The 27,776-nt window shown below is 39.8% G+C and overlaps 1 protein-coding gene and 1 non-coding gene across 9 annotated transcripts in view; one reads left to right on the top strand and one right to left on the bottom strand.

The window, feature by feature from the left end:
- ICA1 (islet cell autoantigen 1) overlaps positions 1 to 27,776 on the bottom strand; it is a 141,096-nt gene that overhangs the window by 38,817 nt on the left and 74,503 nt on the right. For all 8 annotated transcript variants that reach the window (XR_012074472.1, XM_015242015.3, XM_006207599.3 and 5 more), the window contains exon 7: positions 872 to 997. Coding sequence is in view for 7 of the 8 variants with exons in the window: in XM_015242015.3 (XP_015097501.1) it covers positions 872 to 997 (126 nt within the window). In the remaining variant the exon portion in view is untranslated. The remainder of the gene's footprint in view (positions 1 to 871; positions 998 to 27,776) is intronic.
- Positions 22,130 to 22,236, top strand: LOC140697603 (U6 spliceosomal RNA). Its single transcript, XR_012074761.1, has one exon. It is a non-coding gene; the product is annotated as a U6 spliceosomal RNA (small nuclear RNA).

The following is a 27,776-nucleotide window of genomic DNA, read 5'->3' as shown; positions in this document are numbered from 1 at the left end:
CTACTTACACCCTGTATTTCAGGCAAACGCCATGGCTCCCTGTCCCAAATACTGCCCGTGTGGCTCATGCTGCTCCACCGCCCTGGATGCTCCTTTCCTTGTAATTTTCTCGTCTGACCCGTCCTTCCCAAACCAGGGCTAGTTGTTCACAATGGAGTTTTGTGATCCCTCAACTGATTCTGTTTCTCCTTCTTCAAGCCTCCGTTGGATTTTGTAGGTCTCATTTCACTTAGCACACCCTGTTCTATCCTTCAGGTGGAGAAAATATAGGCAGACTTTACCATCTCTGACTTCTTCCTAAACTTTACGTTCCCTACGGACAGGAGATCTGGTCTTTTCCATTGTATGTTCCCAACAACACCCAGAGTTTGCCTCCCACACTCGGTGCTCAGCAGTACTGTTGATGGACACAAGGGCTATCCTGAAGGAAGTCAGAGGCAACGAAAGACAAAAGCAAGTGCATTAAATTATGACAACCTGATGAGGAAGTGACCACGCCGAGAGAAGTACAGGCAAAAATGCTACAGGAGTTCGGAGGAGGCTTTCTGAAGAAGGAGACACTTTGTCTGGTAGGTACACGGAACAGAGTGAAATGTGGAAACACAAATGAAGGAGGAAGGCACCCAGGCAGGAGAAACCATCTAAATAAATGCAGGAAAGTGGGGATTTACAGGTGCCTATACAGAAAATAGCTATCGTTCGGCTTGATTAACCGTAGGATGCTACCAAGCAGAGATGTAGGAAGTAAATTACTAGAAAGGCAATCAGAATTTCATCATGTCCAAACCATACTTTGAGCTCAGATACCACTTTTCTGTTATCTAAACCTTGTACCATTCTTGGTTCATTGTAACAAACATCATTTTGTTACCTGGTATGTTGCTAGCATATGCGACAAGAGATTGCATCTGCTTGCTCCAAGGAGATCCACTTTTTGACACACGTCCATCTTCAATTTGTCAAAGCTTTTTTTGGCAAGGCGAACTTGTGTTTGCACCTATGAAAGTAAAAAGGAATTTCTGAATCACTCAAACTCTTAAGGAATTAATATTTGTTGGTGAGAAAAGACCAAGAGCAGGATTCCCTATTTCACATAAGAAAATACCTTTGAAACTTCAGGCATATGAGAAATCCGACAACACCCATTCTTTACTTCCAAGGGACCTAAATGATGGTACGGCATATCATGATTTTACAGCAGACTTTCCATCCTCATTATATTTTTCTCAGTTAAATGTTAAAATTCCTCTCCTCTCAAGGCATTCACAAACTGACCATAAAGTCTGGGAACATGCAGGGTGGTCAGGGAATAATATTTGCCCCACTGTTTTCCTATGGTTCTTTGAAGCTGACTTCCCCATATACTCTTCACTCCACTTGCCTTGATGTTAACATCTTACATAACATGGTACATTTGCTAAAAATATGAAATGAATACTGACACAATCCTATTAACTAAACAACAGATGTTATTCAGATTTCACCAGCTTTTCCACTTAATGTCCTTTTCTCCGTTCCAAGATCCAGCCTAAAATACTACACGAGGAAATGGTGATACTGCCTAAAAATCTATCCCCACAGATACACTGTCAACATTTATCCAGAGTATGTACACAAGCAATCCTCTATCCATCCCTAAGCCATGTAGCCATTCAGCGATGGAGTGAACATCAGGAAGATTCAGAAATGTCCATTTTACATATTATTTGGTAATAAAATAGATTTTAAAGTTTAACACAATTACATTTAAAATAGTAGAGTCAAACCTTCCCAATGTGAAACATCACCATATCGTATTTTAATCAGGAAAGGCTAGTCACATATTAGTTTATCTCAGATAATTCATGCAGCTGAAGTTGCCAGCTAGGTAACTGGGAGTTGGGAATAATGCTGACTCATTAATGATAGCGCTTTAATCACTGGATACCTCAGGTAGGCGTGGGGTGGGGCTCAAGGACCATGGCTACCTTGATCACCATTATATGATCGGTGACCTGGTATAAAGCAGGTGCTGAAAATGTATTTGGTGACTGAATGAAGAAAATTTCCAGACCATCTCAAAAGGTAAAGTACCTGAGTGCCATTTTAAACAGAATCTTCCAAGTAGTCTTAGAAGTGATCATTTTATTTTTTTAATAAAAATAAACATGAGGATTATTTGATTTAAAACGTATCAATTTCTACCACTAGTAACATTAGTTTATAGTCACAGCTTTTAAACTTATAGGGCATTATATAGTAATAGAGGCCATCGATATTGATACAATTGTTATCATTTGTAACAATTTAATGGTCAAAATAATTTAATAGATATAATTCACAATTAATATAATTGCTACAATTGAACAATTAATACAATTCACTCACCACATGCCCCTTTATTCTTGTGAGCCTCTTCTTGCCCTCTGTGACTGCCGAGAGCAAGAGGCTTCATCAGGGGAAACAACTAACAGACAGGGCTGGCAATTCTAGATTATCCTGCCTGACTCCAAAGCCACACCATTCTGCCTCCCAAACAACTTACACTAACCACTGGAAAATTGAGAATATCAAAATTATGAATGTACCCAGAAACACAAGTTTTCCCTGTAGGATTCTATGGAATTGGAAAATAATCAGGCAGTACATTTAACAACAGACTGATAGAATTAATACCCTATGTGAACAGGATCTTGTGTCTATAGCTGTATAAAGCATTTCCTAAGAATTCCTTTGTATTCATAGTCTACACAGCTTGGAAAACCAGAGAATAGAAGCCGTCCAGCTCCTCTCAACCTATATTATGAGCTTAAGTAAATCCCGGAACTCAGTCATTCCTCACTGTAGTGTAGAGAGACTCGAGGGAAAGCTACCGGGGAGTGCTGATTGTAAAAAGAGGATGTGTTAAGTATCAGGGATTCTCTGCCTTCCTTTGAGAGGGATAGGGATGACACAAAAAAGAAAACCTGAGTTCCTGGAGGGAGAAGAGGAAGAGGGTGGAGGGGAAGATGTTTAAGCAGCTGAGAGTCTTATGCAGGTCCCCACTGGTTCACCAGTTGCTCGAGCCAAGAAGAGAACTCCTCAGCTGGGATCCTGAGAGGCATGTGTCCTCACCCTTTCCTTTTGGAGGGGAAGGAGATTAATATTAGTGTGAGCATCCATGTATGCATTCATTTAACACCTATTTAGTGAGCGTGAGCGCCTATCATGAGTTAGGACAAGGGCTAGGCACCAGGGGCGGGGGAGTCTGTAAAGGAATAAAACACATAGCAGGTGGCCAATGAATACTTCAGAATGAATACATGTAGGCACAAGGACCCTCTGATCTTTTAGAGAAGACAGACAAGTTAACAATCATATTATAATCCAATGAGAAAAGCACAACAGAACTAAGAGTAAAGATAGATGTAGCACAGACAGGGATGATTAATGCTGCGGGTGGCTAGGGACAGGGGTGTTGAGTGATGTCATTAAAAACCCAACTGTAGGCCTCCTGGTATCCACACCCTTTGGCCCAGTAACTTTGTAGTCTCCTTCCACTCTGACACTGGGCTTGGCATGTGACTTGCTCTGGCCAATGTGATGTTAACAAATGTGATGGAACTGGAAGCTTGGGAAAAAATGCTAGCATGCTGCTACTTTCTATGATGCTTCTCTGAGATCACCATGAGAATATGCCAGGCCAACCTGAGAGCCTGGGCTGGCTAGCTGGAGGGGTGCTGAGGTTTGTGCATGCAAGAGACATGAGGAGGAGAGCCCAGTGGTCCCAAGAGATCAGCCTTTGGCAAGCTGACCCATAGACATGTGAAGCAGGCCAGCCGTGGTCAGCAGGGCCCCTCCCCACCCCACAGCAGACCAGAGACTCACGAGTGAGCCCAGCAGAGACCAGAACTGCCTTGCTAACCCACAGACCTGTGAGCAACAAGAAATGCTTACTGTTTTAAGCCACTGAGTGTTACAGTTGTTTATTTCATGGCATTATTGTGACCATATACATAACTGATATAAACCGAAAGTAGGTGGATAATGAAGGCTTCTGAGGTGGGTCTTAAGGCATGAATAGGACTACACAGTAAACACAAGGTAGACAGGAAGCTGGCCTGCTTGTGGGGAGGTTCTAGATTTTTAAATTAAGTACAAATTGTGTTTTTGTGGGGATGTGAATTTTGCTTTTTCCTTTACATGAACATAATCAGTTATACATAGATATTCTTTTATCCTCAGACTTACTTCCCTTGCTTATAACACAAAGCTTATGAATTAATATACATTGAAATGTGCCCTAATTTAATTTTGTTTGAATTTTGTAAAGAGATTTTAGAAACCTAGAAGAAGACTTCAGCACTTGACCCAGTGAGTTCTGCAAGGCCATATGCTTTGTGTGTCAACAATGATTATTAAAATACTTAATGCACTGCCGAGTTTCCAAATGTGGAGCCCTTTCCCTGCCAAACAAGGAGGATGTTACACTGTTGGGCATTGTGAAACGGCAAAGTTCATTTAATACTTTGTACTCCATGTCTGCTCTCTAAAACACATTTCTAGTCTGCAGCCCGAGGACAAAACACCAAGGACATAGTCAAGCACAGGCGACCATGAAGAGTCCAATTTCATGTATGCCTCCAGATGCATTTAAGTAAAAAATGTTTTGATTATTATTCCTTTCGATCCCAGATAAATTATTCTCAATTATATAAACATCTTGAGAGCGCCTGTGGTTTTCAAGGTTCTCTAAAAAAATCTTCAAATAAATGTTTCCTTTTTAAAATTTCCTAATTTTATTTCTGTTGTCCCACCTTTGTGCTCTTATCCTCCTAGTTCCAGGAAATGACCACATCTATTAGGCCCTCTTTAGCATGGGTCCTGCCTCCCCAGGGTTGCAGAAATTCAATTCACCGGAGGAAAAAAGCAACGTTTTGTATGCCAACACTACAGGACACTTCTCTGTACTTACTCTCCCTAACCTGAAATTCTACCTCTTAGCCCCAACTTGAACCACACATGATGAAGCCAATGCTATTCATCCTCTTTGTTCAATTTGGCTTCCCCATTCAGCGGGAAAGGTCTTCATGTTACTCCACAACCAAATAGTTTGAGAGTAGTTTTGCATCCCTGAATGTTTTCTTTTCTTTAAAAGTAAAAAATAGACCCAACAACAACCAAAAAAACACAAACCAATCTTACTCTTACTTTAACATTTTCTTTCAGAAGATGTCTCTACTTCTCTCTCTCCCTCCACTTATTCGGCAAATATTTACCGAGTATCTTCCATGTGCTGGTGGAAGTGATCAAAATGGAGGCCTCTCCCCTAACGGAGATGACAGTCCAATGGGCATTTTCATATCAGTGAGGAGGTAACTACAAACTGAGTGAGGTGTCAGAAGGAAAGCCACACAGTCCCACAAGAATCATTTACCAAGAAATCTGACCAAGAGGATGTTCTCCCGGGAAGCAGTGCTCAAGCTCTACTCTGAAGGACTGAGCATGATTAACTGTGCAAAAAGAGAGAGCCCCAGCAGAGAGAGGAACATATGCAAAGGTCCTGGGGTAGAGGGCAATAAGATAGTTCCCAGAAAATGGGCGTAGCTGGATTGTGGAGAGCAAGCAGAAAGCTGGTATGAGATGAGGCCAGAGAGGTGAGTTGGGTCACATCCTAGAACAGGCCTTGTAGGTGTGCTCAGGATTTTAGTTTTTATCCTAGATGCAGTGGGAAAACCTTGGAGTCTTTTAAGCGAGGAAGAGATAGAATCCTATTTTCAGTTTAAAGATCACTCACTGCAGTGTGTGGACGGACTGAAGAGAGATAAGAGTAGAAGAGGACAGATCTAGAGTCAAGGGGAGAGATGATGGTAGCTGTAAACTCGGGGAGTGATGCTAGATATGGAAAAGAATGCTCTCACTGGAGAGACAGTCAGGAGGTAAAACAGACAGGACCTGGTGAGGGCTTAGATGTTGGGGTGTAGAGGATGATGCCTATGGATATGACCACCCCAAGCCCAACACTATTGTCTCACTTGCCTTTTCCACCAGATGATTTTACTGTCAACTTCTTGTCTATCCCTCAGACCACATCAGAATTCTTGGCTTTCCTTCCCAACCAGCTCCCAATATTCGTCCTTTATTAACCCCTATTTTCCTCTGAAGCAGCATTCTACATTCAGGGGAAAAAAATTAAGATCAGAGAGTATACCAGTTACCTCTTTGGCTTCTAGTAAGGTGCCACAAGAGAAAGTTGAGCCTATCTGAAGTCACTTAGGAAAAAAAGGTCAAATGTTTGACTTCATTAAAAGATCTTTTTTCTGAGGCCAATGAACGAAGACCTCTAGAAAATCAGATAATCAAACAGCTTGCTCAGTCACTTTATTGGACCTGATTTATCATATACATATCCACTGGTGGCAGGAGCAATTTTGACATTGTATTATGCACAGAAGCACATGCAAGTGACTGTGTGTGCACCACATGTGGGGGCAGCCACGTGGAGACTTTAGGAGCTGTTTATTTTTGGTCTTCCCTTAACAAAATCCTCACTCCATTTTGAGAAATGTTCCTTCTCTTTGTTCTAATAATGTGGCTTAAATGGGGGCTGGTATTCTCTCTCTCTCTCTTTTTTTTTTTAAGGGAGATTTATTTAGGTGTAACTTACATATAGTAAAATTAACTGTATTTTTAAAAGTAGGCTTAATTTCTTAGAGCATACAGAGAATTTTCATGTCTCCCCTACCCCATCTCCCCCAAGCCTCCTCTGTTATTACTCTCCCTCAGTAGATGGTACCCTTGTTACAATTCAACCTGCATAAAAACATCATTATCGCAGGATTGGTATTCTCTTTTACAGACCACCCCTCCACTTGTACTGACTGGCTCAGGTATGAGCCTCTTAACCCAAGCTGAGTCAACAGCAAGGCACCGTGGTTGCCTGATTCAGGGAAAGGCACTTGGTTCAAGCTGGATGAATCAGAGCCTTTCCTTGGGACTTTTGAACTTGGAAATAGAATAAGTCTCAATCCTTTTCTAGTGGCTAAAGCACTAAAGCATTTGAGTTTCCTGTGGTGTGAAGAAAATTGGTCTGAGAGAATAAGGGTGACAGACAGAGAAAAGCATTGAAGAGACAGAGAGTGCTGGTAGCACTCAAATTCCTCAATCCCGCTGCCCTTCCCATGGTTACACGAGGTTTCTAATAACATCTTCTCTTTGCCTCAGTGAATTCAAGATGAGTTTCTGTTATGTGGAACCAAGCACTAATACAGGATGCTCACTGTTACCTTCTTGGAAATTCATATGAAAGGCTCTTAGAGGTTCTATGAGGAGAATCCTTTTTAAACGTTGATTATTCCAGTGTTTCGAAAATTTATATAAACACAAACCCTTCCCGTACACCATATACCACCACCTACTATATGTCATACATTTTTTAGGGGAGGGAAATACCTATTTTATAGAAGAGGAAATCACAACCTACCTTCTTATCTAATATATAAAAGTTAGATTCAAACTCAGGGATGTTTGGTTCTCTAACTGATGCTGTTTACAGTAAACCATGGGACACAGGGTAATTGGCCCACCACTGACCATGTAACTCCCAGGCTTTGGAGTCTGAGACATGCACAGCAGGTGCAGATATCATTTCCGGAATCCCTGGTCCACAATGTTGGCTTTATCAATTTAGGTATAGCCATAAGGAGACCCCAAGCCATACAGCCTGAACAGCGCTTCTATCAGAAATCTTGCCAAGGCTCTTTAGCTCAGGCTCCCCAACAAAGTGGAAAGAAATCAGCCCATCAAATTCCCTGAGGTGTGCTGTGGTCAGTGGATTCCCTGTTTTCCAGAGGAAAAAGTATGCAGAGAGGGTGTCTGTCTCATTCTGTGCCTGGAAGCTGATGCCACCACTGTCATCACCACCACCAGCACCACCATCATCATCACTTTAAATCAGATTTATTTATGAGGTACAATTTAATTTTAGGCGCATAACTGGATGAATTCTTGGACCAATGTATACAACCGTACAACTACCCCCTGAATCATGATATTGGACATGCCTATCACTCTTTAAAGTTCCCACTGCAGTCAAACTTTCCTCAAGTCCTAACCCCCGTCAACTACTAATCTGCTTTCTGTCACTATAGATTAGTCTTTTTTAGAGTTTCCTCTCAATGTAGTCTAGTTTTTATATGGCTGGATTCTTTTGCTCAGCATAACTACTTTGAGATTGATGTTGTTGCATCTATTAGCAGTGTATTCTTTCTTATTTCTGAGTAGTAATTAATTGTATAGATACAGTGCAACTTGTATACTCATTTGGGTTGTTTCCAATTTTAGGCCATTTTGAATAAAACATTTGCGCATAAGGCTTTGTGTGGACATGTTTTTAATTCCTCTTGGGCAAATATCTAGGAGTAGGATTGCTGGGTCATACAATAACTGCATGTTCAATTTTATAAGAAACCAGCAAACTGTTCTCCAGAGTAACTATATGACTTGCATTCCTACCAAAAATGAATCCAAGTTCCGTTTGCTCCATATCCTCATTAACACTTGGTATTTTCACTCTTTTAAAGTTCCAGCCATTCTAGTGGATATGCAGTCATAGTTATCATGATTTTAATTTGCATTTCTCTAAGGACTAAAGATGAAGTTATTTTTATGTCTTTGCCATTTATTTATCCTGAGTAATGTGCTTATTCAAATCTTTTATCTATTTTTAAAAAATTAGGTTTTTCTTCTTATTACTGAGTTATGAGTTCTCCATATGGATAATATAAATCTATTACCAGACATAAATTTGAAAACATTTTATTGTTTTTTACCTGAAATTTGCCTTTAATTTTCTTGAAAGTGGCTTTTGAAAACATTTCAAATTTTGATGACACCTAATTTACCAACATTTCCTTTTCAGTTTCTATTTTTTTGTGTGCCTTACCAAAACATTCCCTAACCCAAGGTCACAACGACATTTTCCTGTGCTTTTTCTTCTAGAAATATTATGCATTTGGCAATTACATTTAGAGTTATGATACACTTCAAGTTACTTTTTGTGTAGGTGTGAGGTAGAGGTGTAGGTGGATTTTGTTTTCCCCACATGTGGATATCCAATTGTTCCAGCACCATTTGTTGAAAAACTGTCCAACTGCCCATTGCACTGCCCTGGTTGGCACTTTTGGCAAAAACCAACAAGCCATCATATGTGTGGGTCTGTTTCTGGACTTCCTATTCTGTTATTTTGATCTATGTGTCTATCCTTATACCAATTACCATACTGTCTTGATTACTATAGCGTTATAATGAGTCTTTAGGGTCAGGCAGTGTCTGTCCTATGATTATTTTTTCAGAATTGTTTTAGTTATTCCAGATTCTTCATATTCCTATACATATCTTAGGGCTAGCTTGACAATTTCTTCAAAAAAGTCTTCAGGATGATGATTAGTATTGCACCGAAGCTACAGATTTACTGGAAATTGATTTAACAATGTCTTCAGACAGATGAACATCTGTCTTTTCATTTACTGGGTCTCTGAAATTCTCTTAGCTTTTAGGTTTTTAGATGTTAGTGCACAGGTCTTGCACATGTTTTGTTAAATTTACTGCAAGTATTTCACATTTTTGATGCTATTATAATTTTTATAAATTTCAAGTTCTAATTGTTCATTACTAGAAATATGATTAATTTTTATAATTTGATTTTGTATCCTGTGACTTTGTTAAATTCAATTAGTTTTAAAATCTTTTTGGGGGAGATTCTTTTGGATTTTTCCTCTCTATAAACATATCTATGTAGATAGATCTCTACATATATCATGTTGTCTGAGAATACAGATAGCTTTACTTCTTCCTAATTTGTATGCCTTTATTTACTTTCCCTGCTTTATTGTACTGAATAGGACAATATTGACTGCAAGTTGGTTGTGAGCAAAATACTTGCCTTATTCCTGATCTTAGGGGGGAAGTGTTTAGTCTTTCACAATTAAGTATGATGTTAGCTGTATGTTTTTCATATATGCCCATTATCAGTTGAAAATGTTCTCTTCTGCTCCCTTTTTGCTGAGAATTATTATCAGGAATGGATATTTAATGTTATCAAACGCTTTTTCTGGATCCGTTGAGATGATTCTACAGTTTGCTTTTGGTCTATTCACCTAGTAAATTACATTGACTGATTTTAAATTGATCTCCATTCCTCAGGTAATCACATTTAGTCAAGATTGTATTTATTTCTGTTAAAAGTCCTCTTCTGAAGACTACTTTGTCTAATATTAATATAGCCACTTCAGATACCTTTTGATGTATTTGATACACCTTAACCTATGGAACAATGTAACTTACCCTCGCCTACCTTAAACATGCTCAACACTTAACATTAGCCGACAGTTGGGCAAAATCATCTAACTCAAAGCCTACTTGGTAAAAAGTGCTGACTATCTCAAGTAATCCACTGAATATGGTACTGGAATTGAAAAACAAAGTGGCTGTATGTGTACAGGTTGTGCACCCTTGTGATGGTGTGGCTGACTGGGAGCTGCAGCTGCTCCCCTTGCCCAGTGCCATGAGAGGGGACTGTACCACGTATCACTGGCCCAGGGAAAGATCTGTACATGTGTAATGCTGTAGCTATGATGGTTAATAATCAGTATTTTGCCAAAAACTAGAAAGATGGAGTTGTCACAGTACTTCACTTCCTCTTAAGCATGCATTTTGAACTTTAACAATTTGGTAATAATATATAAGCAGTGATCATTTTAAGGTTGATAAAATTAGTTGACAATTTTTCAACTATATTACTCCCGAAATTATAGATAAAACGGAATCTTTCACCTAGCATTCCCCTCACACGATAATAAAACTGTTTATTCAAGACAATGATTTGGGATCCATCGTGTAATCAGGACAGGCACACGTGCAGATGACATAATCTCAACTCATTTACTCGAACATGGCATGTAACTTCCATTCACATGCTTATTTCCAGATACTAATTAAAACAATAAACCCCAATTTCTTCCCTACTCTGCTCTTCAAGAAGTCCAGGTTTATAACATGTACTGAACACGAGTGTGAAAGTCATCTAGGAGAGTGGAGCATGCTAATGCCTCAGGGCAATTTTCTAGGAATGGATAAAGTATTGCACTGGATGAACACCTTCATCAAATAATTTCTCAATGATGATTCAGGAGGAGCAGGGGAGCATACCACAGTCCACTCTCTTGAGTTTCCAGGAAAGGGAGTTTTAATTCCCCTTCATTCATTTCACCTAATCATGTGTTCTAAGTTGAGTGAGAAGAAAAAGGAGTGAACACTTCTGGAGGGCAGGGTTTTACAAATGCGTCACACTGCAGTTCTTCAAAGTAGGTAAAATTATCCTTATTTGCATAGAAGAAAAAACTGAGGTACAAAGTAATTTGCTTAAAACCAAACAGCCAGTAAGTAGAAAGGCCAGGACCTTGCCTGGGTAGGATGTTGTCTCTTCTCGTATAAAATACCAGCTCCACACCCAACCCCTCTCTGCGTGTCTGTCTGCAGCCCATCCGCCTCCTCTCCCCCATCACCTCCCAGGTACCACATGCCCTGGGCACACTGAGCTGCCAACCTCCAGCTTCACCAGGCCAAACCCACCTTTACACTTCCGCACGTTTCCTCTGCCTGGAAAGCCCCCATGCCCTTGTTGTCCACATGGTAACTCTGACTCACCTTTTACGTTTCCACCCAAAGGTCTCCTCCTTTGAGAACCTTTTCCTGTAATGCTCCTCAGCTGAGTTAGCAGCTCCCTCTGTACTGTAACCAAGGCACTTTACAAACTAGCTCAGGGCACAAAACTATGGTATGTGCCACCTGCTCCCAGGTATGCCCACCTACACTCTGGACTATAAGCTTCATGAGGGTAGAAGGACACTATTTGATTTTATAAGGCTAAGGCTACATGCCTCCAGGTAGCAGGTATACAAAACACTGGACGAATAAAAAGAGTATGCCGGAGGAGTGAACCAAACAGGCCCTGCCCTCCCACTACGTAATATGGCTCTTCGAGAGTACAAAGCATTCTGTTTGCTGAATTACTGTTAGACTTTCCCAGACCCTGTCCCTCCTCCTCAGCCACTTGGCACCCCATTTGCTGATTAGATATAACATACTCACGTACATACTCTCACTGGATTCTCACAACACTCCTACACCATAATTTTGTTTTCTACTTCACAGAGAAGGAAACTGATTTTCAGAACCATTAGGCAACCTGCCCAAGCTTACTCGACTGGCAGGGGAGGGGCAGGATGTGAAAGTCCATGCTCGTTTCACCGAAACACTTTGCCTTCCCAATTGTAGCACACCTCGCACCAGCGAGGTTAACTGTGTATTAACCAGAATGCGGATGTCAGCCCTTCGCCTACTACTCTTCTTCCTTGTCACCGTGTCAACCCATTACATGAAAATATTCTAACATGTTGAAAGTTTGTGACTGGCTTCTTGTTTTAAAATACAAATAATTACTCCCTACGGAATATATCCACTCATGGAGGATCAAAGAGTAAAAGGTCTTCTAGTCTCAGGCCCTTGGCAAATTGAAATAAATAGTAAAAATGATTCACAAGCCTGTATTTCTAATACACAGGTACAGTTCTGATTAATTTAGTTAGCTATCACACTGCCCCAAAACTCTTAATGTTTGCTCCGCTGGTGATTTTTTTGTTTTGTTTTGTTTTCTGTTTTTAACTTAAGAAAGCAATTCTGTCATCAGAAAATTTAACCGACTAGGTTCACTTCCTCTTTCAGGTCATTAGTGGAATTATTAACTTGGGTCACAAGACTGAGCTCAGGGCACCCACTTTATCAATTTCTCTCTAATCTGAGAGGCACACATTTCAGGAGACAATCAAAGGCAATAGTACTGTCTCCTTATCCTGTTGCCCTTGATCATGGTTTTAAACATATGTCATTATTCCCTTTCTTTTTACTACTCTTTTCTGAATCATTTACTCATGTCTACGTGCTGCAGAAAAGACTGGCAAGTTTGCCCGTGTCTCTTGGCTGCCCAAGCTAAAAGTGCTTGTATTTCACGTTACGGTATGTTTTTATTATGCTTATTGATGGTCATTCACTGTAAGTGATCATAACTCACAAACACAAATCAGCTCCTCAATTAACCAGTGAACTGATTCGCTGAAAGTCATCTTGTTGAAGGAGTTGTGTTAATTCACTCTGTCATGGGTCCTGCATGGGAAACGAGATCAAGCCTTTCCCTTTATGGGTCCACTTTGCTGCTCCTGAACCTGGTGGACCTGAGTGTTCAGGGGTACCAAGAGAGATCAACTCATGCACACCAACACCTTCACCGGTTCCTCAGAACATTGAGGGTGAATCCTGGCTGCAACACCTGCACACACATCCTTTGTGATCTGCCCCTGGCCCACTTTTCTGCTTTCATTTTCGGCCTCTCTCATTCTTTTCTCCAGCAAATCTTCCAACTTGTTCCTTTCTTCTAGCATGATCTCTTAACTCATAAGGTTTCATTCTCTTCCTTTTCATATGCTCTTCCCATTAGGATGTCATATTTCCTCTCCTTTCTTGGCCCTTCAAAATTCAGCCTGTGCCACCTCTCCTAGGAAGCACACTTCCACCCCCAAATCAGAATTTAGATGCTTTTCTTTTGGGCCCCCACGGCACCTTATTATTTATATATCTCTATTATCTCACATGACACTTATCACGTTGTATGGTCGCTGTCATTTTAATTGGCTATCTTGTTCTACATTCTCTGGGGAGCTTGTAGCAAGGACCGTATCTTGATTTTGTTACCCTGGTAATGATAGTAGGAGCTAAAAATGCTAGTAAAATAAATAGTTTTTAACCTGGTGCATAGTCATATATACCATCACATGCCTTAGTTTCTGTAGTTTAGGGTCTGTAGTTTCTACTTTTATGGTCCATTCTCTCAGTTGGGGTGCGTGTGTGTTTAAGAAGACACTGTCATAGTAATAGTGTGCCAAGAAGGAAGCTGGTCCAGTTCCTTCAGTTTCCCATTACTCTCAACCTTTAAAACATTATCTGTGTTGAGCACTTCCTGCCTCCTTCCTGCTAGAAATCACCTCATTCCAATTTTCCCTAGATTAGCTGTTCTGGAAAACCTGGGTTTTGTGTTCTTTGCACACAGCCAATCTATTAACATTTTGTGTCAGTGATGATTCCTTTTGTTGTTATAGGCCTGAGAACATTTCAGATTTTCAGTTTGCCAGTGCTCTTGTGGCTGAGGCTGCTAGCTGTCCATCAAAATCCACGTGCCCTTCTAGAGTTTCCAGTCTCCCCTGAAGACAAGCATAGCCACGGGACAAAGTTCTCTCCAGCGGAACGTGAACACAAGTAACACGCGCCCTTTCCAGGCTTAGCCTGTAAAGCCCTTCTACATCCACCCCTGCATGCTGTGCCTCCTTTCAGGGTGACTGGGATGTCCACATCTCAGGAAAACTAGAGGCATGTTTAAGGGCTGCAAAGCTGCTGTCAGCCTGGTCTCTAGACGACTTCTTGGAGGAGAGCCATTCCACCAACCTGGACCCTTGCCCAGGACTATTTGGTGAGCAAAAGCAAACAAAACAAAACAAAACTTCTACCAGTTTAAGCACATGGAATTGTGCAATTTTGGGATGTCTCTCTGTACCACAGCCTAGCCTAGCCTCTTCTACCTAGTACAGGCATGGCTTTAATAGAATGCTAGTTAAATGACAAGATGCTAGATATACTGTTGGAAGTAAATTAGAGCCTACCAGTCCCGTAGACCATTATCAGCCATCCACAGATCTGTTATTTCCATTACTACTTTGATCATCACCAAGAATGTCATCAATAATATCAGGTGATTACTAAATTCAAACATTCATTTTAATGCCACTAAATTTTTAAAGAAGTGTTGTAGAGCAACCATGGTGGGTGGGGCTGAGTGTGGTGGGGTGAATCTGAAAACGGTGAAACTGCTGGAAAATTCCACAGCATTTCTTTTGTCATTATAACTGAGAAGTCCTAGGTGACTCTGGTGAACTTCTGACGCTGTTAGCCCAAGTTCCCCAAACTAGCTTCCAAATACTTATCATAGTTTCCTAGGAAAGGGAGAAAGTCGTTTTTCACATTTTTATATAGAAGAGATCTCTTGATATTTAGGGCTGGAAGATATATGCTCAAAATGGTGAGGAAATTAGAAAATCCAATTAGAAATTGGATTTGTAAACAAATAAGATACCAACTCATTAAAATGATCCTTTTCTTTATAAAGTGCTTCTAAATAATTGTGTCACTAAAATTTATTTTAGTCTGTGCTTTCTGTCAGATATGCTATACTTCTCTTCCACCCTCCTTTCCACAAACTCCTTACTTTGAGCGTTTTAAAAAAAACATCTTATTGAAGTATAGCTGAAAGCGCTAAATATGAAGCCGATAGCTCCAAACACTCTAAAATATGTACGTACCCATATAAGCACCACACAGGACAATATACAAAACATTTTCAGTGCTCCAATAGGCTCCTTTGTGTTCCACTTTGGTCAATGCCTCCTCAAAAATAGAATATTCTGACTTCTATCACCATGGATTAGTTTTGCCTGATTTTGAACTTGACATGAATGAAAGCATGTACTACATACTCTGTGATGCCTGGTTTCTTTCACTCAACATCATGCTCAAGAGCCATATTATTGCAATGTGATGGTTCATTCTTTTTCATTGCTCTACAGTGTCCTGGTGAATGAATAATACCACAATTAATTTATCCATACTACTGTTGATGGACATTTGGTTTGTTTTTACTTTGGGGCTATTATGAATAACACTGATATGAACATTCTTGTACCTGTGTTTTACATGAACATTCATTTCCCTTGGGTATTAGCCAAGAAGTATATTATTTTTAGTAGATAATGCCAACCTGTTTTCCAAAGTGTTTCCATCAGTTTACATGTCCACCACCATGTATAATAGTTCCACTTGCTCCATATTCTCATTAATATTTCTGACTGTCAGTCCTGTTAATTTTAGCTATTTGGTGGGCTTTAATTTTCATTTTCCTGATGGCTAATAATGTAAGTGTCTTTGCGTATTCATATTGGCAATTTTTTTTCTTGGCCATTACATTTCTGAACTTTTTAAAACAGTGAAGTATAGTTGATTTATAATGTTGTGTTAGTTTCTGATGTACAGCATAGTGACTCAGTTATATATATATATATATATATATTCTTTTTCATTATAGGTTATTATAAGCTATTGAATATAGCTGCCTGTGGTACACCACAGGACCTTGTTGTTTATCTAGTCTGTATATAGTAGTTTGTGTCCGCTAATTCCAAACTCCCAATTTATCCCTCCTCATCTTTCCCCTTTGGTAATCATAAGTTTGTTTTCTATGCCTGTGAGTCTCTTTCTGTTTTGTAAATAAATTCATTTGTGCCATTTTTTTAGATTCTACATATAAGTGATATCATATATTTGTCTTTCTCTGTCTGACTTACTTCACCTTAGTATGATAATCTCTAGGTCCATATATATTGCTACAAAGCGTATTATTTCATTCTTTTTTATGGCTAACTCATATTGGCAATTTTTGATATTTTCTTTTGCCAAGTCCTCGTTCAGATGTTTGCCCATTTTCAACAAGGTGGTCAGTATTTTTTTCTTTTTTGATTTGTATAAGTTCTTTAGATATTCTGGATACATGTCCCTTGCTGGATATATGTATTGCAAATATCTTCTTCAGTCTGTAGTTTTTATTTATTTATCCTCAATGATGTCTTTTAATGCATAGACTTTCTTAATTTTGATGAGGTGCAATTTATTATTTTCTTTTATGGTGAAGTATTTTCTGCATCCTATTTAAGATCTCTTTGCCTGTCCCAAGGACATTCAGGTATTCACCAAAGTTTTGTTCTAAAAATTTTATTATTTTATTTTTATAACTTCAAGTCTATAATGTCTCTCATTAATTTTTGTGTATGATATGATGTAGGGGTCAGGTTTATTATTTTCTATATGGATATCCAACTGACCCAGCAACCATTATTTAAAAATCCATTATTTCTTCCAATGAATTGCAGTAATGCTTTCGACATAAATCAGATAAATTTATACGTGTGCATTTTTCCTACTGGTCTACTAAGTTAGTCTTTAGTCAAAACCAACCACCCTGTCTTAATTACTGTAGCTTTATAAGTCTTAATATCTAGAAATGTAAGTCTTCCAGCTTTTTTCTTGTTTTTAAGATCACCTTGGCTATTTTATTTCTTTTGTATTTATATATATGTTATATACAATCATTCCGTGAATTTCCTTTTGGGATGGTGACTGGTGTTGCATTTAATCTGTAGATCAGTTTGGAGAGTACTGACATCATAACAAAGTGGAATATTCCAATTCATAAACATGGTATCTCTTATTCCTCCCTTGACTTAAGTCTGCTTTAATTTTTCTAAGCAATGCTTTATGGTTTTAGTAAAGTAGTCTTGAATGTCTTTGGTTAGATGTACTCTTAGGTATTTGTCATTTTCAGTTTTTAAATGTGACTAAGAAAATAAACCAGTGCTTAATTAAGAACTGTGAGGCATTACTAGTATTCACATCACCTTGCTTAAGAGGTTAAAAAGAGCAAAACTCATACGCAAAATAAATAAACAAGTATAGTAAAAACTACCTACAACATTATCTGAATGTTGAAATCTCCTTACTTTCTAAGAGTTGAACATATCTGAGCACAGTTACTACTGGAGCAATGTTCTGTGAACCTACTTCTCTGTTACCTAACTAGCTAAGTTACCACTAGCTACTCGCACAGCTTGTGGTAGAAAAACTTAGTGCTCCAGTCAAAGTCCTTCCATTTCTTTGGCTGTGCTATTCCTTTCTCACCCCCTTCTGGGCTTTCCACACATCCTACACCTCTGTTGGACCCCTGTTCTCTCCTCCTTTTTACCTGGCTACTAACTATGCACTCACAATCTTCTGCTTAAGTCATAATATCTCTATGAATCCTATCCTGACCCACCAGACAGAATCAGGCATCCCTGCTGTGTGCCTCCACAAAACCCTTTAGAGCCTCTATCCTAGCACTAGACTGCATTCTCATTGCTTGGTTAATGTCTGTCTCCCCTACCACACTATAAATTCTATGAAGAAAAGGGCAATGATGATCTTATTCAAAATTTTGTCTTCAGAGCCTTGCACAGCACTCGGATATATTAATTGCTTGATAAATACTTTAATTAGCATGAAATTTGGGCAGAGCAGAAGGATGAGACTCTCCTCTCTTCCTCCTTAAAAACTGGAGTCAGTGGAGACCCACCACTGGTCTATCCTAAAGTGGAATCAGATAATGAAATGCTCATTTTCCCTGGAATTAGGGTAGCTGCTGTAAGTGCTACATTTCCTCCTAATTTTTATTGTTGGTAAAACATAAAATAATAAAAAATGAATTAAAGAATGACCTGGAAAGAAGATCATTCTTACAAAACAGCCAGCCGGTCTAACATTCAGGATTTACCCTATTTTAGAGAATGTTTTGTCTTTTTGAAATTTTGCTTTTGTATGGTGTATTATAGTTTTCTACTTGTTCACTTTTCCGTTACATAGCCCTTTTTGAAAGAAAACCCGCTGTCACTCCAAGGCTAGCAGTCACTGAGAATCTCCACGTGGGACATTGTATCCCCGGGTGGTTCATCCCTGCCTCCACTGTCACTCGTGTCTTCAGGGCACAGCCCCCCAGGAACAACAGTGGCAGGTACAGGGACTTGCAATGACATTTCCCTAATTTTCTACTGCACAACAAAGATCAGGCTAGACCCTCTAACCACAACTTTCCTAAAGCCTTGAAAAGGGAAACAGAAAAGAGAAGGAAGCTACAATTTACCAGACTGATTTACAAGACTGAGTTTGCTTTTTCAGCTCTTGGTATCAGATGGGGATTCAAGAAGAGTCGTTTAGTAACCATCAAACAGAGACTGAACCTAAATTTTCCTGTGCTCCTAAAAGTCTTTACCCAAGAAAGTGAAGATTCTATTTCGACTGTTTAACATCATTCTGAAAAACCCTCTTCCCCAAATATTTGCTCCCTTACAGGTTATTCTAGCTCCATCTACAGCTGTGGAGCTACCCTGCAGCTTGAACAGCTTAGGCACATCAGAATACAATACAACAGAAGGTACACACGTATTGATGTGTGTGTTGGCGGGTAGAGTTTGTAGGGGGGGGGGTCGTTCTGGTACAATTCCATGTATTCAGTTAACAAATAGTTACTAAAACTCCCCAGCAGTGTGGGGAAGTGGAGATAGTATTTGATCTGGGCTGGAAGGCCTGAGTTCTATGCATGGATCGGAAACGTTCTAGCTTCATAACACTGGGCAAGTTATTTAACATTTCTGAGATTCCACTGTCAGAGATAAATAATAAAGAGATACATTACAGAATGTATATCAGATCCTTCTTTAAAACTGTGTTGCTTAATGCTGTTATTAGGAGTTCTGTGCAAGGTCCGGTGGTTAGCACAATGCAGGTCCATTCTGTATCTGCTCTGTATCTGTATCTGTATCCATTCATGTCTCTGTGTCACATTTTGGTAATTCTCACAATGTTTCAAACTTTTTCATTGTTATAATATTTGTTATGGTGATCTGTAATCAGTGATCTTTGATGTTATTACTACAATTTGCTGAAAGCTCTGATGATGGAAAGCATTTTTTAGAGATAAAGTAGTTTTTGGTTAAGGTATGTACATATTTTTTAAGCACAATGTTATTGCACACTTAATAAACTACAGTATAGTATAACCTTAACCTTTATATGCACTGGGAAACCAAAAATACTCATGTGACTCACTTTACTGCAATGTTCACTTTATTGCAGCTGAATGGAACAGAACTCGCAATATCTCTGAGATCTGCCTGTGCATTAAGGCCTGGTACCATTTTTAGGCTTCAAGAGGACTAGAGAAAGGGCAAGCACACTGCCTTCAGCTCCAGCTGTACCTTTTATCAGTAGGATGCAACATGTTCAGTGGTGAAAGGGCTCCACTCTCTACTTTGAAATAATAGCTGAATTCCTATCATGGTTTATTTTGTTAAGAGGTGAAAAAGAGCAGAAAAAAGGAAATTTGCTTTAATCATGCTCCTTAGGGAATATCTCACCATATAAAAATCACAAGATAGCTTTCTCTCTTCTCAGGCTTATTAATAATCCTTTTAGAATACATTTAGGTTTGGAGAAATAATTCATACTCAAAATAAAACCTAATGACCTACTGTGGATTATATACCTATTGTGTGTTCAACATATACACAGGAGGAGAGAGAAGATAAAGTAACCTTGGAGGGAGAGGGGAGAGGTCTATAAACCAATTTATATTGGTTTTATTTTAACATATGAAAGGAAATGAAAAGAAAAAGATAAATAAAAATAGTTCTATCCTTCCTTGGTTAAAAAAAAATAGAAAAAAACCAGCCCAAATTCAAATTTAAACAATACTTTGAGACAGCTAAAACTGGTATTAAAAATAAAAATCAATTTTAACTCTAATCTTTTATGAATTATAACTGAATATACGAATGTACCAGATATAGAAAGTACAGAACAGACTTATGAAACTTTAAATCAAATGATCCATCCTGTGTCCATTTATTCATTGATGAATAACTATGCTTATGTAGTGGTTCTCAAAATGTGCTTCCTGGACCAGCAACATTAGTACCCGCTGGGAGCTTGTTAGCAATGTAATTCTTGGGCTCGATTAGTGGATACCTGGTCCTGTTCAAAACATGCACTGAGACATTTGGTCAACACCAAAAGGTCCTTGACAGTTGTTCCTCTCAAAAACATGAGCTTATTTGGTCCATGACAAATGGTCCTTGATATTTGTTCCTTTAAAAAATGTTCATGCTTAGAAAATGTCTTTGGGTTGAAATAGCCTGTAATGTTTGTTTATAATTTTGGTTTATAGAATTAATACATAAAAAATACTACCACGTTTTATTGATCCAATAATTGTGTTGTGGCTGTTTTACCAGCAAAAATCCTTCTTGCCTCAGTAGCCTAGCTGGTAATGGCACATGGGATTAGGTAGATGGGTCAAGGTTCAGATTTTGCAGAAGAGAAGGATTTATATTCACTATGTGCACTGAGGAAGAGTCCTACAGTTAGAAATGCAGAGGACAAGTCAAGGGTGGGATCTCGTGGTGTGTGATGCATTAATAGGTCACTGGCATTGGGTTGGATGTGGCTGGCTCATTCCATAAGGATGAGTTTGAAAAGAAGGGCTTGGTCAAGCCACCGTGTAAAATGGGGATCAAAGATGTTGATGTAAATATTTGATGTCTCACTTGTTCATAAGGAATGAGAGTGGGTGTGGCTCTCCTACCACACAGGGCTCAGGTGTAATGGCCACCATGAGGTGGGTATCAGGCATACAACTAACCCTGCAACAACTATCCCCTGGCCTAAGACTAATAGGCAATGTTTCCCTTGAATCAAAGTCATATAGAGGTACAATCTTGGTAGATGGCAAGAAGCGTCTGCCACTGTTTGGAGAGGTTTTAGTGGGTGTGATTCCACACTTACCCACTAATTGCGGTAGACCACCACACCCTATGCTGGTGCCTAACTAGTGGCTGAGCCAGGTGTCAAATTCATAAGACATTAGAGTGAGGATTCCCTACTGTTAAACCAGGCACCACTGGTTAGAAGTCTCCAAAGGAGAACAAAAAACCTTCTGTTGCTTGGCAATATGGCATTTTTATTTTAAAACTCTCAGCAGAATATGGCAGAAATATTATACTCAGAAAAGCCAATGCTACATAATGATGGCTTTTGTTATCATTTCCACTGCTTTAACAGAGATAGGAGTAAAAGGTACCGGCACTGTGAAGAGAAGAGACTCTACAACACCTGACTTAGAGCTGGTCAGGATCTGGATAATATAATCATTCCTGATGGGAGAGGAAAACACCAGCACCATGTTGGTGTTGAAGGGGAAGCGAGGAACACCCTGAGTAGATAAAAATAACACCAAGGAGAAGAACCAAATGCAGCACCATCACAGATACTTTGAAGAACTCTCCATGATATTCATGATGAAGAGATCCTATTAATGCTACCAGAAACTCATTAAACAGGCAAATAAGTAGAATTCAAAACAGACACTGACATGCTCACTTCAGCAGCACATATACTAAAATTGGAACGATACAGAGAAGATTAGCATGGCCCCTGTGCAAGGATGACATGCAAATTCGTGAAGCAAAACACACACTGACTTCCAAACCCAACTTCACTGCACAGAATTGATATTCCAGAGGAGTATAAAGTGACCAGGTACAGAGAATCATTTCTTATGCACAATTCCAGTGCTCAAGATGATGAAAGAATTCTATTTACACAACTTATAATATTTGCTATTTAAGTGCCACTATCACAATATGGTAGCCCCTTCAAGACAGCACCAACATTGTTCACTCAATTATTTACTATGTACAGTGTAGTACTGGGTTACACTATGTATTGATTGATGCAACAATAGTGAAAAGGCAAGAAGACACTTACAGATATATGTATCTTATCTTATGTATGAGATTATATATACATGTAAGAAAGCACTTGCATTTGCACAGAAATCTTGACATTAACCCTTCATTGTGCATGATGGATTTCAAGACTGCATATATGAGAGCAATTTGACTACTCTTATCAAACGCACAAGTGAAGGGATGCTCGTTTCACTTTTCACAATCGTGAAAAATATCTTCTTTGGGTCTAACATTTGCGTATGCAACAACGAAAAGCAACACCTGTAACTGTGCATCATCTGTGCCTTTGAAAGATGTAAATGAAACTTTTGAGGACATTGTGGAGAATGCAAAAGAAAATTTAGATGACTTAATGGATTATACTGAAAGAGTGTGTGTGTCAGTGGAAGGCTCGGCAGAGGCAGAAGACCAGAAGCTCCAAGATTTCCACCAGAACCTTGGAATGTTTATATATCAGTACCGAATGGTGATTACAGGGCAAATAATGCAGAACTTCATGACGAGGAAGAATAAGAATAAATGTGAAATTCAAAATTCATCATGAATTACAATAAAAATAATGTAAGGACAATTTTAACAAAGTTAAGTGTTTGTTATTATTTCAGGAATCATGGACCAAATGTCTCACTGGATGTTTTGGATGGGAACAAATATCGAGGACCTTTTGGCATGGACCAAATATCTCAAATGGAACCAAATTTCAAAGACGTTTTGGCATGGACCAAATGTCCTGCAAAGCTCAGGCTCGACCCAGACTTACTGAATCCGAAAGCAGCCATATGTTTTAGCAAGTCTTCCAGGTGACTGACTGTTTTGCATGCTGAAGTTTGAGAACCAGCCTCCTGGAATGAAAAGGTTAATAGCATGCTCTTTGAAGTCAGAGAAATTTGGGTTCAAATATTTGCACTGAGACTTACTGTCTCTGTGATCTGGAACAAATCATTACCTCGAGCCTTAATTTCTAAATTAGTAAACAGAGACATGGTACCTTTCAGGACTATTGTTAGGATTAAATGAGGAAACAGATACAGATGGGATGTACAGTGTATGTACATCAAACACACAGTACTTGGTGCATAGGAAGCACTCGGGAACTGATCTCTGTTATTTCACAGGCATAGAAGACCTTGTGTTTGATGTTTCAGGAAACACTGTGCTAAACAGACAAGGCTTCTTTCTTCAAGGACCTCAGTCTGGAAGAGGAGCTACACTAGTACACCAATAATCATGTTACAAAGTAGAAAGTGTTAGGTGGCAAGAGAGTGGGTAAGAAGAGTCCTGGGAGATTACAGAGTGGAGGAAGCAACATATGAACTGGTCTTTAAAAAAACAAGATTTGGATAAGCATAGATGCAGGGAAGGGCATTCCAGATGAAAGGAACAGGGAGAAGAGGTAGGGAATCACAGGATACATGTTTTGGCTAAAGGGATAACAATAGGGTGACCACATAATTTATTGTCCAAATAGGGGAACTTTGCAAGTGAAAAGGGGCATCAGTAATAGTTAAGGCGGGAAAACAGATTTAAAAGGGACCATACCAGGCATACCATGTAGTGGTAGCCCTGGAAAACAGGCTGTTGGGAAAATGAGCTTTGGAAATAGGGATGGAGTGTGGGCTGGATTTGTGCAGTGATGAGTCCCTAATGACAGGCTCAGGGCATTGCTTTTTGAGCAATGGGGAGCTGTTAAAGATCCTGAGTGGGGAAATGACCACAGTGGAGCAGGTATTTGGGAAGATATTTTGGCATCACTGTGTAGGCTGCTATGAGAATGAATAAGAGGGAATAGATCAGAGGGAGATTTCCAGAAATAAGATTTTGAAACCAAATAAATATGTCAGACAGGGAGAGGGAGAAGTCAAACCTGAAGGTAATATTTCAAGCCTATGTCAAGGAGGTGAAGAGAAGGGGCAGGTTAGGGAGAAGTGTCATGAATTCACTTCAAGACATAAGGTGTTCAGTTTGATGATATTCTGTTACATACATGCGACTGGGGAAATGTGACAGACAGTTAGAATTGAGTTCTTATTTCAGTAAAGCTCTCTCCATCTCGCAAAAAGACAAGCCATTCAACATCTTGATAAAGCATACAAGCTCTGTATTTTGTTTGTATTTATTTTATTTAATGAACATTTAAAATCAGGCAATAATGAATGCTTATGTTGTGCTGAATAGGGACCAGAATCTGTTCTAAGTACTTTACAAATATTACAGAATTAATCCTCATAAGAATCTTAGGAGATTACTATAGTTAATATTATTATCCCCATTTTTCAGATGAAGATACTGAGGCACAGAGAAATTAAGAGACCTACTCAAGATTATACGGCTATTAAGTGGAGGTGCCCCAAACTGAAACTGGGAGAGGCTGGTTGGAGAGACTGCATTCTTCACCATGATGCCAGGCAGTTTCTTATATTAAAGACGTCCTAATAGAATTTGATGGAATTGGGATTGGAAAACTATTATCTAAAACTTTCCTGGGGTGTTTTGCTTTTTATATGAGAAGATTTTGAGGCAGCATTTCTTGTTATAATTATCAAGCTACTTTCATAGATGCAAAATAAATAGAATATCTAATTCTCATAATACTTTTGAGGAACAGATATTCACATACAAGAGAGTATTAAAAACAATTGTCACAGTTTCATAATATATAATGACATGTTTATTTGGTTTCTAGGTCTCATCATTTCTACCCAGTTAATCTCTCATCTATTTCCTCCTTCCCATTCTTGTAGCAGCCTACAAAGAGCAGCCAAAGTAAACTTCCCCTCAAACTACTCTACCACCATCACCTCCTTGCTCAGGAACCAACCTTTACAATGACGTCATTTCATAATAGATACCAAGTCACAGAGTCAAGATTCAAGCCCGAACCACTACATTATATCACCTTGTTGAATCACCTTCATTGAGTGTGGGGGAAGGGTTATAGCTTGGCAGAGGTTTTTGGTAGAAGTCATTCAGGCATTATAAATTCAGGAGGGCAGGAGGCGATGGGTCTTTAGAAGCATTTGGGGGAGTGAAGAATTTTTTTTTTTTTAATGTGAGAATACCACAGTTACTGGCCATCCAAGGGGTCTGGAGGCTCGGAGGAGAGGAAGAGAGAGCCTTTGAGGATGTGCTCCCCAGGGCAGGGAAGAAGGCAGCATTCAGGGCAGCGCTCACGGGAATCAAGCCTATGGTTTTGGCAGGAGCGTCCCTGGCATTCCTTCTATCCATGATGCGAGGAGGAGGGCAAGACTCCCCCCCTGAGAGGCCAAGAGACTAAGCTGAACTGTTGGAACAGTGGAGGCAGGAGCCATACTTTCCAGGGAACTGGCCTTGATAACCGGGAAGAAGAGAGGCTTAAAGCAGAAACCAAGGCAGAAGGGAACCAGAGAGGCATCCCTTCTTCGAGGAAGTCTTCATCAATTTAGATGCCACCCTCGGAAGCTTTTGTAGCAGCCAGTGCTCATCTCAAATAGCACTTAACGTTACAAGCATTGACTTAGATATTTGTCTCCCCCACAACACTGAGTCCCTTGAGAGCTGAGATCTGTGTTATTGGACTGTATCCCTAACACTTAGCTCAGAGCCCGACGCCAAGCAGGTGCCTTGAGAAAAATACAAGTGAGCGAATAAATGAATGAATAAATGAATGGATGAAATGAGGGTAGAGCTTTGATCAACTATAACTCATTTAGTCCAATCCTATTGTTCTGCACAGAGGTTAAAGGGCTTGCAAGGCCCCAAGGGGCAGGGGGATTAGTGCTAGAGTTGTACCTGGAACCCAGAACACATGGCCACCTTCCTCCTCCTCACCCTGCTGGGAGCATGGCGACAGCTCCCACAGTCATTCTCATGTTTGTTGGCTGGTTGTTGGGAATGCACAATACATTTTCCCATGGAGACAGGTTTTTTCTTCTTTTTTTTTAAATGGTGGTTCGGTTCCCAGGCCAGGCCACAAAAGCCTATTTACCCCATAGCTGAGCTCAGCTATAAAACCAGCGGTAGCTCTGAGGCCTCACTGAACCCCCAGCTCTGAGCCCACGGTCTGGGGGGCAGGTGGGCAGCTGGCTCTGCAGGGGGGAGGGCAGAGCTCCCTGGAGCAGATTCGGAGCGTGGGGCGGGGGCTGGGCAGGGGGGCCAGGCAGGGGGCCCGGGCGGCAGCTGCAGGAGGCTAGGCAGCCTCTGAATGCCTTGGTGGTTCTTAAGTGGATTGTTTGTAAGTTGGGAACTGTCTGTACTTAGAAAGGCGGATTTCAAGAGGTAGGGGATCCTATTTCACTCGAAGGCCCACAGTAATGAGGGTTCTTTATTCGTAATGAAGTAGCCACTAATTGGAGGGACAGGCTCAGGAGGCCTGTTGGAATTTTGTACTCCTGGACCAGAACTGAGTAATATTATGCAGTAGCCTGGCAACCCCTTACCTCTGCATAAAATTTATATGAAAATCCACCATGAAGTGCCTATTTGACATTCACTGTGTTTATTATTAATAATGATAATAACAGGGTGGCTTATATACAGCATTAAGCTGAGAAAGTGAATGAATTCTCAGTGTCCTCAAGTTTTTTTGTTTTCCCAGCCAGATTAGGAACATTTGGAAAATCCTTACTCTCAGAGTGGGCTGAAAGCTTTCATATTTACCCTGAGGAGACATGGCTCCAGTTTCTAAGGGTTCGTCCAAGAGATGATCTCTTTCCTTCCTCCGCCTCCTCAGAGGCAGAAACATTCCGTAAACTCATGAATGTTGTAAAAGCAAATGAAGGAAAAAAAGCAAATGTACGAAAAGAAGCAGTGTTAATGGAACTGAAACAGTTACATTAGGTGAACCAGTTATAATAAGGTAATACAGTGGAATGTTCTGGTGCCCCCTGGAGGATCCTAAAACCTACCCAAACGGGATTTAGTACCTTTCTTCAGATGTCTTGCAAAATCCTACAGAGGCAATGTGTTTCTTCTCTCAGGCTCAGATCAACTTAACTTGACTCAATCACAAGCAGAGGGACAGAGCAGGAACCGAATCTAACATTTAAAAGGTTTTCCCCACCATAAGTTTATCGTTAGACTGGAGGTTTTTGGATCAATGACAGAATCTATTTTGGGTTTGTGAAGTTTATAAAACTGACAGTGCAAAGTTCACGGTTCCATGTGCAATGTCTCAATTCTTCTGGGCCAAGTGTTTAGTGAACAAGGAAGTTTGCTTCTGTGAACCTTGCTTTGTTTTGCACAGACATTCTGCAAAGCTAAACATTCAGCTCCTAAAATTTTTACTACACT

The sequence above is a fragment of the Vicugna pacos genome, chromosome 7, assembly GCF_048564905.1.
Source record: "Vicugna pacos chromosome 7, VicPac4, whole genome shotgun sequence".
Lineage (NCBI taxonomy): Eukaryota > Metazoa > Chordata > Mammalia > Artiodactyla > Camelidae > Vicugna > Vicugna pacos.
This window is presented reverse-complemented; position numbering and strand designations above follow the sequence as displayed.